Source organism: Megalops cyprinoides, chromosome 17, assembly GCF_013368585.1.
Source record: "Megalops cyprinoides isolate fMegCyp1 chromosome 17, fMegCyp1.pri, whole genome shotgun sequence".
Taxonomy (NCBI): Eukaryota; Metazoa; Chordata; class Actinopteri; order Elopiformes; family Megalopidae; genus Megalops; species Megalops cyprinoides.
In genome coordinates, this window is record NC_050599.1 from 21,684,353 (window position 1) to 21,702,877 (window position 18,525).

Genomic DNA, 18,525 nt, shown 5'->3' on the forward strand with positions numbered 1-18,525 from the left:
TTTTTCCACCACCGTGGGCTCATGGTTATGCCATGGCTGTGGGCCATTTGGGAGCCATTTTTTTTAATCCTGTCAACAGTAAATTGCATATGGAATAACTTACGTAGCCGTAAAATACTCCATTAGGACATTTATGTCCACAAACAAGCACATTGCTGTTAATCCTGGTGATCTCTATCATGGCTCTTCCTTTTCTATTCACTGCTTATTACATCTGTTACAACTTGAATTGCCCCTTCAGTATGCAATGGTATCTGTGAAGTGGTCTGTATCAGTTGTTCAGAGCACTGCATTACACAAGTTGTTTTTTTGAGGTTTTTACTAAATTACTTCGCTCCAAGCAATGGCAATGCATGCGATTAAACCGCTCAGCCCTCCAGTCAGTGGTTTTGAGCCTGGCCACTGCTCCACACAGCTGGTCCTTGCTGTTCTTCAACTACAGTGGCCTTGACTGCTTCCAGAAACAAGCTCATTATTCCCTGAAAAGAACTGAAGAACTGCAATAAATACATTCATTTTCCATAACAAAACCTTTAAATGGCTTTGCACTCTAAGTACTTAATTTAACAAGGTCCTTACTGTTTTCCTTCCCAACAGTATAATACCATCCACATGAGGTAACATAAAACAGTGAGGCAGCTGAAGTGCAGGGCTCCTCCTAAAACTCATTATCCCTGGTCAAGGCTGTTAAATCAGCCAGGATCTGAGAGCTGCACGCAGATGAATTAACTGTGAAACAGCAAGCCACACGTAGCGAGAGGGGAAGGGCTCTTTGGCTCGCGACTGAAGCACCTCCGCAGAAACTGAATGGCAATTCATTAAGGGGAGGGTGTAATTTAGATCTGCATCTGCAGCCGAGGGGGGCAAGGGCCCTTAAAATTGATTCTGCATGAACTGTTGGAAGGACATGACCTGCATTAATTCAGGCAGTATGGCGTATGCAAATAGCCCTGACGGGAGCTCCATTTTCAAGGGGAGAGCCTGTTTTGAACAAACAGCTGATAGCTTGTATGTGTCTGGAAAAATTGGGAGACATCAGATAGATGCAGGTATTTAAGTTGATTCGCATTTAAATCAACAGGGGTACAAAAATGAAATTCTGAGCAGTGCAGGCACATTAACAAGCTTTGTCAAAACAGATCAAGAACATGTTATATTAGGCCTACTTTTTTAGCTGGAGGACAAGTCCATCCAGATCCGGTAAGACATTTTTGGAAGGTGTCTTAAGATGACAGCTCCAGATCTGCTGATTTCTGAGCTATTGTGTTACTGAGAGCAGAGAGCTCTGCTGTAATTTCAGTGACCCCATTTGAATGACAGATGTTTTGGTTATTTAGCTGTGGGACTTGGAGGCAACACTGTGCTGGGATAATTTAATGTTAAAATTGAATTGGGAAGGTGACCTCCTTCTGGCCTGACTCGGAAAACTTGGGATGGGATGTAAAACATAGCACTGATGGACCAATTATGGTTCATCTTCAATAAAAAGTAAAGAAAAAAAACCACCTGTTATATTACAGCAGATAAATAAAAGGACTTAGCTAAAATTGTAGTTGCTGCCTTTTGGAAAAAATATTTAAGAGTCAATAATGGTGTATAATGTTTAAAGAAAAAAAATTAGCCAGGGATTATACAAAGAGAAATTAGTTAGTTTATGGGAGAGCAAGTGAGTTTTGTCATTACCAGCAAAACTGATCGTTTACTGACCCTGCCATTGAAAGAACCATTTTCAATGTTACACCACTGATATCTGGGGCCTGAAGTGTCTTGTTGACAAGTCTCTTTTCAGTCAATTACTTCCTGGAGCAAATAAGCAGGAACAGCTCTATGGCAGAATTCACTGTTAACTGTTACTAAAACTGAACACAATCACCCATTATAACAAAATATGTTTGAACAAGAAGAGCAAGGCTATGAGGTAACTGGGGCTCCAGCCACAGAACTTCCAGTTTTACATATACATACTGTATATGTACATTCATTATGACATTCTTAAGACTGCTAACCATTGAATTTAGAATCTGAATTTAGAATACATCATTACAATACATCTATGATGTTAGATTTTGCTTGAACAACATCATTAGCTTAGCATTGTAGCTATGTTGATTTGATCATGAAGGCATTTACGTTGAGCTTTGCCATGTTGAAACATGTAACATTACAAAGGTAGCCATTTGCACATTAAACTGTTTAAGTTTGCCTCATTAACTAATGTTAGCATGGTTGAGCTTTGCTACTTATACCACTTTTAGTAGGTAGTGAGGCCAAGTTGGAATTGCCTTACAATGCTGATGATGCAGCAAGGTAACATTATACTGGATGGTTTCTTTGGCTGGAGATGCTATGGCTGGACCTCCAGCAACCACACTTGCATAGGTTTATTACTGGTTCAAACAGAGACATATAATAGTAAAATGGGTCTTTAATACAGAACGAGGCACCTGATTGTTGTATTTCAGGGAAGAATATAAAGATACTGTTAATATTTCTATATTATAATATTTGTTTCAAAATAATAAACCTCATTCAAAATCATTTGGCCATTTTTTGGGGATTCTCTGTTATGAAGACACCTTAATTATGGCAAAAAGTGAAAAAAGAATCACGCGTGCGAATCACTATGAGTCCATTCAGCTTGTATCGTGTATACATATCTAATTTATAGAAGGTGAAGTAACACTCTTCCTTAAAGAAAAATATGTTCATGTAAACTATTGCTCTACATAAATATGACTAGTATTTAGAAACAACTGGAATTATCAGTGCTCAGTACATGTGTATACATTTGAATATTAAAAGGACAGAGATTTTTAGCAGTAGTACTGAAAGCATAGATTGCAAAAAGTAAAAGAGAGAACCGGAAAACAGCAAGAAAAGAATGTCCCCTCTCTGACAAATCCAGACTTACCTCCCTGTTCATCCAACATGACCAGAGTCCTGATACCAGCATCTTTACTCTACCCACGAGAACAGGAGCAAGGAAGAAAGGAGGGGACAGGAGGGAGAGGAAAAATTGGAAAGAGAAAAAGAAAGAAGCAAGATCAATACAGAAGCATACCACAAAGTTAAGAAAGGGTTAAGGAAAAAAGCCAACTGCCAGGAAAGCTGCATTTCTTATGACCAGGAAATGTGCTATTCTTGGGGGGAGACACAGAGTCATTAATGAGATAGTGAGAAAGAACGAATTATGAGCTGCTATTACCTGGTAAGCTAAAATCCTGTTGTGCAGGAATAAATTCATTATTGGATTGCTATTTTGAGAGGAGTGGGACACTGATTGAGCGAGAGGGCGAAATGAAATGAAGGTTCACTCTGTACACATGAACCTATACGATAAAACTAAATTTATCTTATGATTTATCTAATATTTACCTTATGAGATAAATATGGTTTTATTGCCAAGCATTTAAAGACTAAACTGAAAAAAGCAGGATCGTGCCATTTCATCTTACAAAAATACATATGTGCCAACTGGAAAGAATGAATACGAAGTCCTTGCCACAAAGTTTGAATAGCATATCATAACTGAATGAATAAATTGATCATGGCCTTGCCAACAGATTTAAACAGAGATGTAATGATGATGAACTTGCCAAAAGATCTAAACAAAATATGAAGCCTGTAGCACTACTGTATGATTACACAGGGCAACTCACTGCAAATGGCCTGTTATTCAGTCTGTGATATGTTTTGCACTACATGTGGGTTATAACAATTTTTCAGGAGTTTCCTCCATTATTTAAAAGGTTTTGAGGTAAACTACCATTTACCATTTAATACAGGGTTCTCATAACTTGAGTGAGTGGACAAAGTCAATTACACATGTTGGTGGTGGAGATAAACATGTAAACAGATAAGCTACAGCTGTATGCAAGTCATCAAAAATTATAAATGATGAGCTTGTCACAGCAGTAGAAATATAAAGGAAAATTGTATTGTTTTTCAGAACTTTCTAAAAACTGATCCAGACAATAATTTACCATTACAAATAAGGTCACTACTACTGGAAACACTATAACACAACCAACAAACACAATCCAACTCCTCTGCTTACAGAAAAGTGCTGATTCAGAGACTCACTGTTAGTCCACCTGCTAACGGTTAGTCCTCAGGGCAGATCCATTTTTTTACCAGGAAGAAAAAAACAGAACCAATCCAGCCTGAGTGAATCTAAGGACAGTCTACTAAGATGAGTATTAAATGATGGTGACTGACTGCTGTTTGGAACAGAGACAATCCAATTGTGGTTGGAGAGTTGCAGATTTTTTTAAAAAGGAGAACATTTAAAATAGATTCTAATTTTAAAGATCTGTCGTAATAATAACACAAAATCAAAACTGGCAAGTTTCCCAATAATAAAGAAAACTCAGTATTATTATTTGTTTCAATATGAGCCATCTCCCTTCCCTTTTATAGATCACGTATCATTCATGATGGGAAGGTCAGGCTTCATAAACCCCACAATGAATGGAGCAATGATATTTTGTCAATCAATAACTTATACAAATCAATCAAAACAATTGGCTCTCCATAGGAAAAAAACATTGACTGGTTCCAATCAGTGAATTAGAAGACAGCTCTCCCCAAACTGGAGTTCATGAATCCTTGCTTCCCTTCTTTATGGCTGCTGCTGAATATAACAGCCATTTTATCATAAAATTATTATATCACTTATTAATCTATAGTCATTCAGAATACACCAGATTTAGACCAAGGTATGTTCACAACACTGTTTCAGTTAAAATAAGTCAGTCATTGCTCCTTCGTTATGTGTGATTCATGAACATCCAGTAGAACCCAATATTATTGACTCCAGAATAATGTGTGATTCTCCACTGCCCTGCAAGGCACAAGTGGTGGGGGGCTGCTTCGTGTCTTGGTATGTGAGCAGTGGCCTCCTGTTACTGTATCAGTGACTTACTAATTATGTGTTATCATCAACGTGCCATGTTCCTGTTGTTGACTGACCACAAGAATGTAATTGGTTAGCCACTATAGGACGCTCAATCTAATTACCCTCATCAATGGATTTTTTTTTATCAGCTTCAACAGGCACTGTGTCAATGTGAGGCAAGGAGTCAGCCTTGGTAGCCTTGTTTTCATGGAAGAAACCAGGGTCCACTCCAGAAAACACAAGAGATCATCTGAGATGCTGCTAGTAGTCCTCAGGCGGTCCCCAATTTCATGCCGTGAAACATTCCCAGAAAACCCGCCGTAAACTGAATTGTTGGGAACCCAATCTTATTTTCCTGTAGACACATGTCATGAACAGGACTACATTTGTGAAAATGGACTATACCTCTTTTTAAAATAAAAAGCAGGATAAATGTGGAATTAAATCAAACCTTCAGGAGATATGAATTTGGTATAAATATTTGTACAGACTAAATATACTCAGATGGGAACTTCAGAAATACTCAGTGCTCTGACATGCACTGCAGGGATGGTAGGACATGGATAATGGTAGGACACAAAGCATTGTCTTCAGGCTTACGTTTAAGCTACAGGGTGAGCCAGAAAGAGCACATGCTTTAAGTATGAAATAAATAACCCCCTCTCTTCACTTAATGAAAACAAAAAAACAATAATAAAAAAGACAACTAAAACAACAAGCCCTGATTGTAAAAAAAGACTTTTGTGACTATTTTTTAACTTCATCACATCACTTATTGCTATCGTTCTCACTTCCTAGTTTGTTACCATCATATTAACGATGGCATGTAAATGAGGATCACCATAAACAGCATCATCGTAAAATGGGGACTGTCTATATTCTTCCTCCTGTCTGTCTTATTGGACAATTGATCATTGTACACATTTGCCATGCAAGTCATTGAAGCATATGGCTAACATCACTCAGGTGGTTAAAGCTCAATTTTCAATGCAATAAAACCAGAGTTAGAATTTACTGATGAGGGAGACCAGCTGGATTCCACAAAGCAACAAAATGGCTGCAGCTCTTACACACAGAGGTTTTAGACAATAGTTCATAGGTTCTTTTATAAGTCTAAGACGTGACAGGAAACCCACAGAGCATGTTTTTAAAGGACTTAACTTAATTAAATGCCTTTAATTTTTACCTTAAATGGCATGGTAATGTTTCATGCTTGGCCCTTCAGCGAGCTGTCATTTGAGAAAACGGGCACGTTCCATGTAAATGAGTATGTAATTAGATCGCTGTCCACACGACCTTTCTTTGTTCGTGCTGTTTACATTATATTACAGGGAAAAAACACTGGAGGGGTAGCAGCTTTTGTCCATGGGTTCAGTGCGTACCTATACACACACTGAAATATATTACTCATGAACTGATCTGTTGATGATTAATTCAAACATGCATCAGAAGATTCTCAAAATAAGGTTAAGAAAATAAAGTATCCACATGATACTACAGAAAATACTTTTGGCTAGTAGTATACCCTCTCCCCATGAGTATACATGGCCGCATGAGGTACAGAAGGGTGAGGATAAGGAGGGTGAGGGTCACAGCGACAGCATCTGCACAGGCCCAAAGCAGCAGATGGAAAAAATCTGAGAGGTGCTGACCTCCCATCTGCCCTGACCTTCAATCTCTGATATAAATTTGGCTACATTACTCTGGCCAATCAGCTGTTGAGAACAGCACCAGAATTACCATTTGTAAATCTAGAATGTTCCCTTTTACTTTGGCTACCTCTATGACAGGATCAGGCATTTTAACAGACCCCTCCCTTATTTCGCCATTTACTTACTATGCTTTCATTTAACACAGGTCATGTCACTTATTTCATATCCATACATTTCTTTCACTTTTAGCAGACCAGCCACTTCAGATTAAATTCATTTTTTTACCTTTAGAGAATCTGCAAGGCTCTGTAACGACTGGGCATGAATCACGTCACCAGAGACTTGCTAATGGAAGCTACATCGACTTTCCTCCTCAGTGCAACTACTTCAGTGTAATTTGCTTCCAGGTAAACACTTGAAAACACTTTTGGTGCTCCAGTTACTTTTTTGTTGACTGCACATGACCTGAAAGTGCATAAGTGATCATAAATTGCTATTTTCAAAATAGGTTCTTGCCTGTATTCAGCCATGCTTTGAAGTACACTTTACCCATGAATTATATGTTCCTATGAATTACAGTATATTCACAGCATATTTTCAATGAATAGCTCCCATTATACAGCATATTCTCAAGGGACAAGAAGCGACCCGCATGGCTGGCATTCCCTTATCAGTGATATATGAGTCTATCATCAAAGAGAGAGGTGTAATCAAAAGTTAATTATAGGTATTAGGTAAGCTTATTATAACAACAGATAAGTATTCTGCTGTAATTGCACACAATTAGCAATTGTGCTTTTCTGGCCTTTGCATCCTCAGCACCACTTACCTTTGAATTTCACAGAGACGTCATTAACACAAGATTGCATTCTGATTACAAGGCTATTATTCAATTTCCCAGTCTGAAATGCAAAAACAGCACCGCAAAGTTTGGAATTGTACAGAGTGATTTGTAATTGCAAGGGCTATTCTCAAGGGTTCTGGATCTCAATTATAAAAAAGATAGTCGACTGAGTTTCAGTCATCCCATAATGGTATGAAGAAAAAACATGATTGAACAAGCAAGACTTGTTTAAATGAAACAGAAAAATAAAAGAATTCTGCTGAATATGCAGCAAAATACCTCTGACTATTGTCAAAATTCTGTAAAAAATGTGTGGCTTAGCCCTGATTAATTCATTGAGGTGGGAGGTGGTTGCATTGCTGCATACATATTACAGTATAAATTAATCTTGGCTCAATGAAGTGATTTTTTTTTTCATTTGTACATCCACACCATTATACAGGTCCTTAACTCAGTCTATTTAGAATGCTGCAGCATGAAGGTGTTCCAGTGGGGAAGATGGGAAAGTGGGTGCCAGGGCAAGACATTGTTTATGCAGAAGATTAAACAACATGTCTTGTGTTAGTTGTTGGTAAGATAGGGTGATAAGTATTGTCCTCTCAATAATTTCAGTCTGCTCACACTAGTTGTCAAATTGATAGCTAGCTAAAATTATTTCATTGGAATATTCGTGCCCAGCCAGAATTTTACATCTAATGTTCTAACGTTTCACATTTAGCACATGATAGCTAGCTACTCTAGCTGTTCCCTTGAGCAAAATGTTGGGATATCTAGCAGAGCTGATGATGGTCAGATAGATTTATACATACACCTTACAGCTTATAACTTGTAGAAACATTATATAATAATGAATGTGATCCAAACATTTCTCTGAATCTGCCATCATCATTTGTAATCTTATTTGGTACACAGCAATAGATTAGAGGTCACCAATAATACACCAATGCTAGCCAGGGCAAAATGCTTCACTGCACACTGCCTGCATTGTAGTGTTACAATAAATGGTGACTTTTGTATTTGTGGTGTGCAGGTATAAAATGTGCCACAGAAGTCGCAATTTCTTGTCCCTGGCGCCTTAAATCTTGACTTGTTTTGTCTCAAAGGTCTGTTCAATTTTAAGGAAGAAGTTGCAAGGACTTAGAAGGCGTGAGGAAACAGAAGTTGGAAAGCAAGATTCATTTCACTATAAAAATCCTACTCTGCTCTCACCAATTGTTGATGGAGGGAGGCTGGTAGCTAGCTGTGAAGCGTGCTTTCTGACCAATTCCCACACATTTAGCTATCTGCTGTGATGCCAGCCTAGCTTCAGACAGTAGATGGGTCCTATGGTTTGTTTGTCGTTTTGAGATTCTGACCTGTGAACTGGCTGTGGGCACATCTTGTTTATTCCTCAATGTTAACCTAAAGCACTGGATCATTTATAGCACTGCCTCTAACAGATTGCAGCTAAGGCTAGTGATACAATGTATATTTATGCTTTTGCCAATTATTATAGAACTTAATGTAGAAGTGAAAAGGATTGTTACTGATTGTTATCTAACTGAAACCATGATAAGTAAGGCTATTTATGTGTTTGAACTATAAATACTGATTTTATTGTCACTGTTATGGTCACATTTGAACCATGGTCTTGTTCAATGTGAACTATGTTAATTACGCTGATGTCTCAATTATCACCCCTCTCTCAATTCTACCCTTAGTGAGTTTCTTTTAGTTAGTCAATTTTGCCATCTTCCCTCTATTGATGTATCCTGTGTGGCCAGCTCCCCATCTCTCTCTAATAGACAGAAGGAGGTGCTCTCCCCCGTGATATAAATTATGCGCGTGTTGACTGATGATCAATATGACCTTGAGATATGCTGCAGAGCCTCGCCGCCACAGCCCGCCCGTCCCCCACACCTGTTTCTCCCGTTTCCTGCTTCTGAGACGGTATCCAATTCACCAGTAAACCACACTGTGTGGTGGTGGCACCTTTTCAACACAGGCCACTGATAAATACATGTTTTTTATGCAGTGATCACCCTGAGATTCCTGGACTGAGTGATTTATATCATTAAACCAATTTCACAGCTGTACGTTCTTCAGAGGGTCAGACTGGTAAGAACACCAGCAGTTTCATAATAACAGCACTGAGAATTATGGGTATGGAAATGTGAAAATAAAAAAATTACAGCATTAGAGCTTCATGATTTCTAGTTTTACACTACATTGACTCATTAACCTCACCCATTCCTTTCAGAGCCAACATGCAAAAACAGAAATGTCCAGGTCACCTCTAAAACATGAGCTGGATGTGTTTGGGCCAAAATGTCCACTGGTAGGAGTAATGCAAGCTGAAGCCCCTGGTGACAGTGCACTAATGGGCTCCACAAAGGAAGATCAGCTCCATGCCTTTCTAAGTCTAAGGAAATGCCATAGAGAGGCCAGATCCACCCAGTAGGCTGGACGATGGCAGACCTTGAAGTCCCAGTGAGCCACATGCCCAGAAAGATTGCACATAAACAGAAATGCAAAGAGACTGAACTAGGCCTATTTTCTCTGGCAAGTTCAGAGTTCACACACAGGTGGTGAATTAAAAGGGAGGACCCACCGGTTTATGGACATTTCAACCATTCAATCACAACAGCTTTTATTCCATAAAAAAGCTAACTGTTTGAAATGGAATACTTAAACTAATGGGCTCCCGTAAGGTAGTAGTAAGCATAGTGTAGCAGTGTAGTGTAGAGCGTGTAGTATTTGTAGACAAATTAAAAAGCATATGCTTACAGAGGCTTTGCAGTTTTTAACTTGACAGCTGACAGCTTTTAAACCTGCTGCACCACTTTGTTGGCACTAGAAGAACTAATAAATCAGTTACCAGCTTGGAATTTATTGGGACATATCATGTCAAGTGACCCGTGGTTTTATGGCTACAAAATGGACAGTGTCATCTTTGATTCATGAGGGCAAATGAACTCAGAGGGTAAGTAAATCTTGATTTATTTGAGACTTGAATGTGGATACAATGGTCAAATGTCAGAGGGGTCAATGGAAGGGACTGGACCTAACTATATCACCTACCACCCTATCTCTTTGCTTTATGATGACAACAAAATAAGAACATAAGATTTACACTACAATTGCAGTTGGTGCAAAATGTAAAACCATGAGGCTCTAATTTATTTGTCAATGCTCCCAAACATACACTAGATTAAAAGAGGCATGCATTTTATTCACGTATTCATTGACTGGGGAACATTTTAATTACCTTCACTGCATAACTTATTAAAAAAATGCATGAATATCCTTGTCCCACTTTTAATCCAGAGCAGTGATGAAGTATGAATGATGTTTGTCAAATAACCGTAAGTTTGAAAGGACAGAAATGATATGAATTTTCATGTTTTCCATATACACTTAATACTACATGTATTTACTTCACCCACAGAGACTGAGCTAAACTTACGAAATGCATGAAATGACACATTTTTGGTAATAATTCTCTAAACAAATGCCACATGGTTCAGGCTGTACCGTATAAACTAAAAGACATTGCTAAACTGTACTTTCTTGGTTACTTTGTATGGTGAACATCAGTATGTCTTTTTCTTACCTCTTCTACCAACTGCAGCATACGACGGGTGCTTTCCAGTGACTGTAAAGAGAAAGAAATGGTACACATTAGCTTTTAATAAACACTAAATAACAGATCATTTGAGAACAGAACTTTACCTTCACTTAGAACACTACTTATTATAAACATCTATACCATCTGAGGCAAACCACTGACTCTCTAATGGTCCTTTTTAAAAATGAAAACCTCACAAATTTTTCAAAATATATTTTGAAATTGTCTGCTTTCAAATAGCATAAGCACTTTATTTTACTGATCTTATATTTATATGTATGTGAAATGTATATGTGTGCGTTTGTTTGTCTCATGTATATCACTGAATTACTGATTGTTTTATAATGTAATATTTTATAATAAGTTCATAATAAAACATTTTCTTATATTTGCTTCATACAGATTAGTGTTTTGTGCAGTCCATGTTCAGTACTGATTATGCTGAAAACAAATTCCTTGCACTGAATGTGCACTGGTCTTGTCTCTGAGTAAGTCTGAATACCCATTTTCAACCCACTGAAACTCATTAATACTGTAGAGCTATACAACAACAACAAACACACCAAATGACACGGCTTGCATGATTTTATTCAACGTAAATATGCAGTTCCTCCTTGGACATGGCATTAAGTTATCAGCATGTTTGTTGTCATGTTGGAGGTCACGTTTCACGTTTAAGCTGGTGTGAAATGTTGGCCGCGTCTGTGTGTTTTGACGGGGGCGAGGGTCGCTCCGTCGCATTCTCGCCGCCGCCCGGCGTGTTGCTGTTGCGTAGGTGTGCGCGTGCGCCGCGAGCCCAGGCTGCTGCAGTGGGTGGGGGACTGCGGTGCGCTCTGCAGCCCCGTGACTCGGGTTTCCCTGCTAGCCAGAGAGGGGCCACGCTCCGGCAGATTTACTGCCCCACCTCCCCCTCTTCCTCTCTCCCCTGCCTCTCTGCCTCTCAGCGCAGGGAGCACCGCTGGATCGCATCACCCTGCTCATGAATCTTTAATAAATCCGTTCCAGCCCGAGTGTATTATTCTGGGCTTCACAGTCATCACTCTTCCCTTACTGCTGAAAGAAGATGCCATTATCGAAACGCTTATTTCAGACAGGAACATTTGCGAAAATCTCCGAAGTGTGGATGTGTGGACGTGCGGGCAAGCGGAAGTGCGAACGTGCTAGGACAGCCGCAGCAGTAGCTCGGCTGCTAAAAATACAATGCCGTGGTGGTACATGCAGGGCCACAAAACAAGTCAGATTGCTAAACTAGAAGAAGGGAGGACAGACAAAAAATATACTTATGAATTATGGTACAGTCATTGCATTGAGCTGGATGCTCCATTGGGTACTGGTATTTGTTTGTACAATCCTAATTTCACATCTATTCATTTTAAAGAGCTCAAAGTTTGCTCGAGTGTGACAGAGGACTTGAGTAGGTTATATTCGTGTCATTATTCCCATATTCGACAGAATCAGCATTGTTATTGTTAGTCCCACATTAAAGACTTTAAAACTTTAAATTAGCTATTAATGAGGCATGTAATTTGCCAGGGGTGGGCAGCTTCAGTCTTTGACCCTTCTTGACATAGCTTGTACTGCTTGATCACCTAACGATGCTGAGTGAAGTACTAATCATCCTTTGATAGGACCTGGCAGTTTCTTTACGGTTCCAATTACTGCTGCTGTTTGCTTTTTTACCATCACAAAATTAAGTAAGAGAGAGCAAATATTTTCAGATATCAGACCAGCTTAATTTTGTAGCAGTGCTTGTCACCTCCCATGTCTGCAGTCAGGCACTGTCTCTGGTTGTTCTGGATTGCAAGAAGATTAATTTCCTGACACTTGCACAAGGTCTTGGGTAGAACCTGCTCTGATGGACTGGCATCAAGGAGCTTAACAGGGGCGAGGAGACAGCATCGCAGGAGACAAGGAGCTGCCGCTTCATCACAAAATGGAGAAGAGTCTTAACAGCACGGACGCTGTTGATTGGTCGTGTAACTGTGCTTCCCTGTACGTGTGTAGACACATGTGTCTGTGTGTTTCAACGACTCCAACAATTTCCCAACAAAAAAAATGTAGATTTTTATGGATGTCACAGCAGTTATAGAACTGAGGCCTAAGTTCATAATTAATACGCGCAAGTCCTGAAGTATCATTTGACTCCACGGAAACAAGCATCACTTGAATTTCACATCGCTGCACGGCATCTGAATTCCCACTTTAATGCGCCTTTTTGCCTGCGTGTCCTGCATGTTTCATTACTGTGCTCGGAACGTGTTGAATGAACAGCGGCAGAGAGCCAGCGACTGTAATGGGGAGCTCATTTCTCACTGCACGAGGACACAGCTCAGTGGCTGACTGCTCTGCTCCACCCCTGGAGGGCCCTGCTGAAAGAATGAGGCAGAGACGGGCAGCCTGAGCAGCCATTGCGGGCAGCCTCAGAGTTCCTGGGCATGCCCAGTCCCCTCCCTCTAGAGGCCCAGAAACAATGACCACTCACCAAAGCACACGCTGAAGAAATATTCATGGGCAAATGTTTAACATTTTTTTAGTATGACTGCATCAGCTTATCGTCTTTATTGTTTTTGCTCTGTGGCGCGTGTTTTACAAGCAGCGAGCCCATGCGATACGACACCAAAACATAATGGCTTTCATTCAAGGGCAATATTGTGACTTGTGAGTCTGTATTTTCATATATGTTAAACTTCTCATTTTGATGAAATCCTTATTGTGGTTAAAATAATGCCATAGGATAGTCTGCTTTAGTCTGAGAGTAACGCTGTTTAAATAATTAACAATTATGTGAACACTTTATGATGTAAATATTTAAACATCCCTAATCTGAGGTCTAAATATTCTAAATCTTTATATCTAAATATTTATTTCTAAATATCTAATTCTGATGTACAAATATATGTAAATAATAGCTCTATCTATGAATTTGAATTTAAAACCTAGCTCTAGAAAAGACTGAATACGCTGAAATGTAATTGTTGAAGGAAGCGTGTGCTCGTCTCTGAGGGTAAATGCGTGCAGCGCTGCAGGCAGCTCGGCGTGGAGTGCTGCTCTGTTTGCGCTGCGCTCTGCTTATGGAATAAATGCTGCAGCGTTACGTAACCCTGGCCGTCGGTGGAGACTCCCCCTCCCGCCAGGCATGAGCCATCCTGCGAGGCGCTGCCCGGCCAGCGGAGCCTTGCGGATACGCACGCCGCCCCGTTGGCCCCTGTGCCCCCGCCTAAATCTCCAGCCAGGGTGTATGGGCGCAGGTTCGGCTGCTGCGAGCCGCAGAGAATGGCGCCAGTGGCCGCGGTCACGGCAAACGCCCACAGGGGCCTCCCGAAAGCAGTCCGGGTAATTCTGAGCAACGGTGCACAACAACGAATGTGTGTAATCAGAAACTTGTGTAATCAGCCATTTTGGGTGAACATACAAAGGGATACTGTTGTTCCTAATTTGCTGTTCCATCACTGAATGTTAACAAAAAATAAAGCCATTACCCACAATGCTATTTGAGAGGCTATTTGAGAGACTCTTTGTTCCCAGAGGGCTGCTCATCGCCGTGCAATGTGTTTGGGTTCATGTTGCCAGCGTGTGACTTTGGATGTTAATAACTGCTATGAAGATAACATGTTTGCTGTTCTTCTCGTGTCCCTCCCCTCCCTGTCTGGTCCCAGCCGGAGCACTCTTACCTCGTCGGCCAGCTGGTCGGCGCGCTGCTGCATGTCCGACAGCTCATTGCGCATGTCTGCGTCATCGGCCATGGCTGCTGGGTGTGTCAGCGGGAGCTTGTCTCCAACGGCGATGTGTCAGTCCTACCGGCAGTACTGGGGAGAGTGAACAGTGGGGTACAGCTGTTAGGACGGCACAAGCTCCCCACATGCAGCAGAATCACTGACAGTTTCCCTGTATTGATATTGCTAGATCCCAGTATCCTGGCACAGTCAAAAGCCACCGTCAGATCCCAGAGCACGAGCGGAGGCCAAGACGTGAGAGGATTAGGGAACAGCAACCTCAGCCCGCTGAATGAAGGGAAGCCATTGATAAACAGGCGGGGCCGGGAACCGGGAGAAAATCGCCGGGATTTTAGGATTAACCGCAGTGACACACAAACGGCCCCGAACCGGGATTGTCTTTTGCTTGGAGGCCCGCACACCCATCGATTGCGGGGATCGGTTTTGATCAGAGCCTTCCTCCCACACAAAGGCCGGTCTGCGGCGACGGGATAACAACACCATTAATTAGCCCAGCTGAAGGTCACCTCTCCGCCTCGCAGACAAACAGCCTCAGCCCAGGCGGCTCGGCTCCGCATTGGAAATCTATGCACTCCAGATGGAGTGTGGCCTTTAAGAACCGAGGTAATTGCAAAGACTCCCCATGTGTACCACAAGTTATGAGGTAGAAACATCTGTTCTGACAGAGAGACGTAAAGAGCACAGGACCGTTTTATTGCTTTCTGGGTTCTGATAAAAAGAATTCCCCGTTCAATCTAAACCTAAAAGATCACTAGCAATTGTGTGATTACGTAGTGAATAGACTGACAGATTCCAACAGGTCATACTGTTTATGCTGCAAAGAGAACAACATCACTGCAGTCTCATACAATACATGATTGCTTTAATATGTATGGATAGATATAATGAATATTTCCTCCTCCTAATTCCAGCATATGGGTTCATCTCCCATCTGTCTACAGTGGCAGGTTAAAATTGATGATGCCCCAGAAGCAAGACCACCGAGGTGCTTAAAAAATGAATATATGAATGAAAATTTCACCCAGTCAGAAAAAACTGAAGCATAAAAACGTTATCAGGTACAACCTACCTAGTTTGAAACACACTGATATGTGTGTGTGTGTGTGTGTTTAAGTGTGTATGTATGTTCTAAGTCACTGAGACGAGGAGCACCTATGAGTAGTGCATTTTGTCTGTAAACAGTAAGCAGTGATAGAGGCTCACTGCTGTGATGAATGCCTTTGCTTTGTGGTGTTTGACTGCCGCCTGCTACAAAATACTGTTAAGTAAGCACAGCGAGGTCACAGATAAAGAGTCTATTTATACCCTACTAAGTCACCAGAGATTTAATTTCATGGACAAGAGAGCAGCTTAAAAGTATTTCCCATAAATAATGCATTCAGCTGTTTTTCCCCTCATTTCTTCTTCTTTTGTTACAATACAGTTGGGTAAAGGGGTAAAATGGTATATTCCAGTTATGAATGCATAATACTTGCATTAGCGAGCCTTGTCTCTGAACAGTGAGAAGACAAAAGACGGCAGATGATTTCAGCTAACATCAAGCGGACTTTTTTGCAGCCCTATCCAATGCTTTACCTCCGTGCTGCTCAGAGGTACCTGAAGTGGTGTTCCTCTCTGGCATACTGCTTGGAAAAGCAGATGTCCTAGTTTTCCTTATCTGTCTCTCTCAGTTCTCCTAGTCCTCCTGTCCCTTTCACTGTCTCCCCTAATGCAAGGCAGAAAATGTGCAAGAAAGTAGAGTCAAAGACTTTGAATGGTAACATGAAAGGGAACAGAACCGAGGCCTTCCTCCACAGTGGGCCAGTGAAGCGAGGATGATAATGTGCAGGAGGCATTTCAGCTGAAGGTAAATCTGTTTTTGACTCGGCAATAAGCCCTGCTGCTTTGACAGGGTTCGGCAGCACAGCTGTGCACAAACCGCCAGGTCTCCTCTGGTCTCTGTGAGCTGACAGGACTCCACTGGTCTCTGTGAGCTGACAGGACTCCACTGGAGATGCAACTGCGATCATGGTTTCAGAGAGATGGCGGTTATGTAAGTTTCTGAAAGCAACAATGCACACTGATCTGAAATACACAGTGGCAGGAGAGAAACAGGGCAGGAGAGCTTCTTCTTTGACACACAGCTGACCTCACTGGCATTAAAAAAACAAAAGGCCTCTGACACAACCTCTATATTACCTCTATATCCACAATATAATAAAATACTGAATTTTCAAATCTCCAGTGGCAAGCTGGGATGCAGGGCTGTGCGGACTTAATCTCTGGCTGATTCTGCAAGCTGAAATATTATCAGTCTACATTTCATTTAATATGTGACATGTATATCTAATTGGAGCTTGAAATCCATCTGGAAATTTCTGGAAGAAGTCAACAAGCATTTGAAAACTATGCCCATTGAAAATTTAGTTGCATGTACTAAGCACACACCAAAAATTGCACCAAACATTCATAAATGTCCAATGAAACACTTTGGCTGGCTTTTATTTTGCCATAGAACCATCCAGTTAATGTGCTGGAGTTTGTAATGTGATGGACAATGCGCTAACTGCAACACTGATAGCAAACGACATGAATGATGTTGCAAGTCTCAAGAACAGGGGCACCCCATGCAACATTTAAATGAAAACCCCACTGGACATGACTCCAGGAGATTAAAGTATAAAAACCATAGTATGAAGCACTGGTTAGGGAACTGAACTTGTGACCAGAAGGTCACATGATGAAAAGTGTGGAGGTAGAATAATGTTGCATCCTTGAGGAAAATGCTTAACACATCTCCCAAACCACAGTTTGCCTGTGAAAGTTCATTTACAATAGCCGCACTTTGCTTCGTAGACATTGCCAAGAGGCAATACAGAAATTGCAGCAAACCTGGTGATCACAGAGGGTCAAATTACAAATGACAACAGCAACTGTTGGAACTGTTTTCTCAAACCCTGCAGAAATCTCCCATGGTGTCAGAGACATATCAGTTCAATTAATTCAAATGTTTTCGATATCAATCATATCTATCATATAGAAAAGAAAGGCACTGTTCTTTACAGAAATACAGATGAACAAATATACCCGTACTCCACAGTCCAGTGGACATGCTGTGATATACAGCTGGCCACTCTCTCTTCACTGATCCATCACTACCAGAGTCCTTGGATTTAAATGCCTTTCTAATCCAAACCTCTTTCCTTGGTCAGCAATACATAGACTACTCCTAGGCTTTTAAAGTGTCTTTCCTTTCCTACTTAAACTGTAAATCACTGCTCTCTGAGGATGGGGCTTATCGTTTGAAAGGATGCACTCGCACGCGGCCAGGTTAAAAAACAGCCTAAGACCCACCACTCTGAAATCCTTGCTACTACAGAACAGGATGGAGCAACTGCTTAGTTGTGTCTGATTTCAAACACTCCATTGGCCACTAGTTCTCACGATGTTCACATGTTACTGCAGAGGTCTTTCTTTCAAGGAAATCTTGATATGTATGATAATCTTGATAGAAATTTGATATTTCTGTTGCAACACATGTGGTTATGGTAATGAGGTGATACATATATACATACATACTGTGGCAAAATGTCCCTCCATGATTTGTTGGCTTTCCCACATATTCTTATTTAACACTCTACCCTCTGGTAAAACACGGTTATTCCACTTTTAGACCAGACCAGAGACCACAAAAAAAAGTTTACAAACTCAGACCATTCAAATCCAAAGACTACTGTCTTTGTCCAACATAGTGTGGGCCTTTCCATCAAACTGTCCAAACTGGGTGACGCCAAACGTAGTCTGGATGGAGA

At 40.8% G+C, this 18,525-nt stretch overlaps 1 protein-coding gene across 2 annotated transcripts in view; it reads right to left on the minus strand.

Annotated features, from left to right (window-relative positions):
* The window catches only part of LOC118791890 (synaptosomal-associated protein 25), a 46,197-nt gene that overhangs the window by 10,006 nt on the left and 17,666 nt on the right, over nucleotides 1–18,525 (minus strand). For both annotated transcript variants that reach the window (XM_036549388.1, XM_036549387.1), the window contains exons 2-4: nucleotides 14,672–14,806; nucleotides 10,986–11,027; nucleotides 2,912–2,960 (exon numbers count right to left, since the gene is read on the minus strand). In XM_036549388.1, the coding sequence (XP_036405281.1) occupies nucleotides 2,912–2,960; nucleotides 10,986–11,027; nucleotides 14,672–14,743 (163 nt within the window). In that variant the 5' untranslated portion in view covers nucleotides 14,744–14,806. The remainder of the gene's footprint in view (nucleotides 1–2,911; nucleotides 2,961–10,985; nucleotides 11,028–14,671; nucleotides 14,807–18,525) is intronic.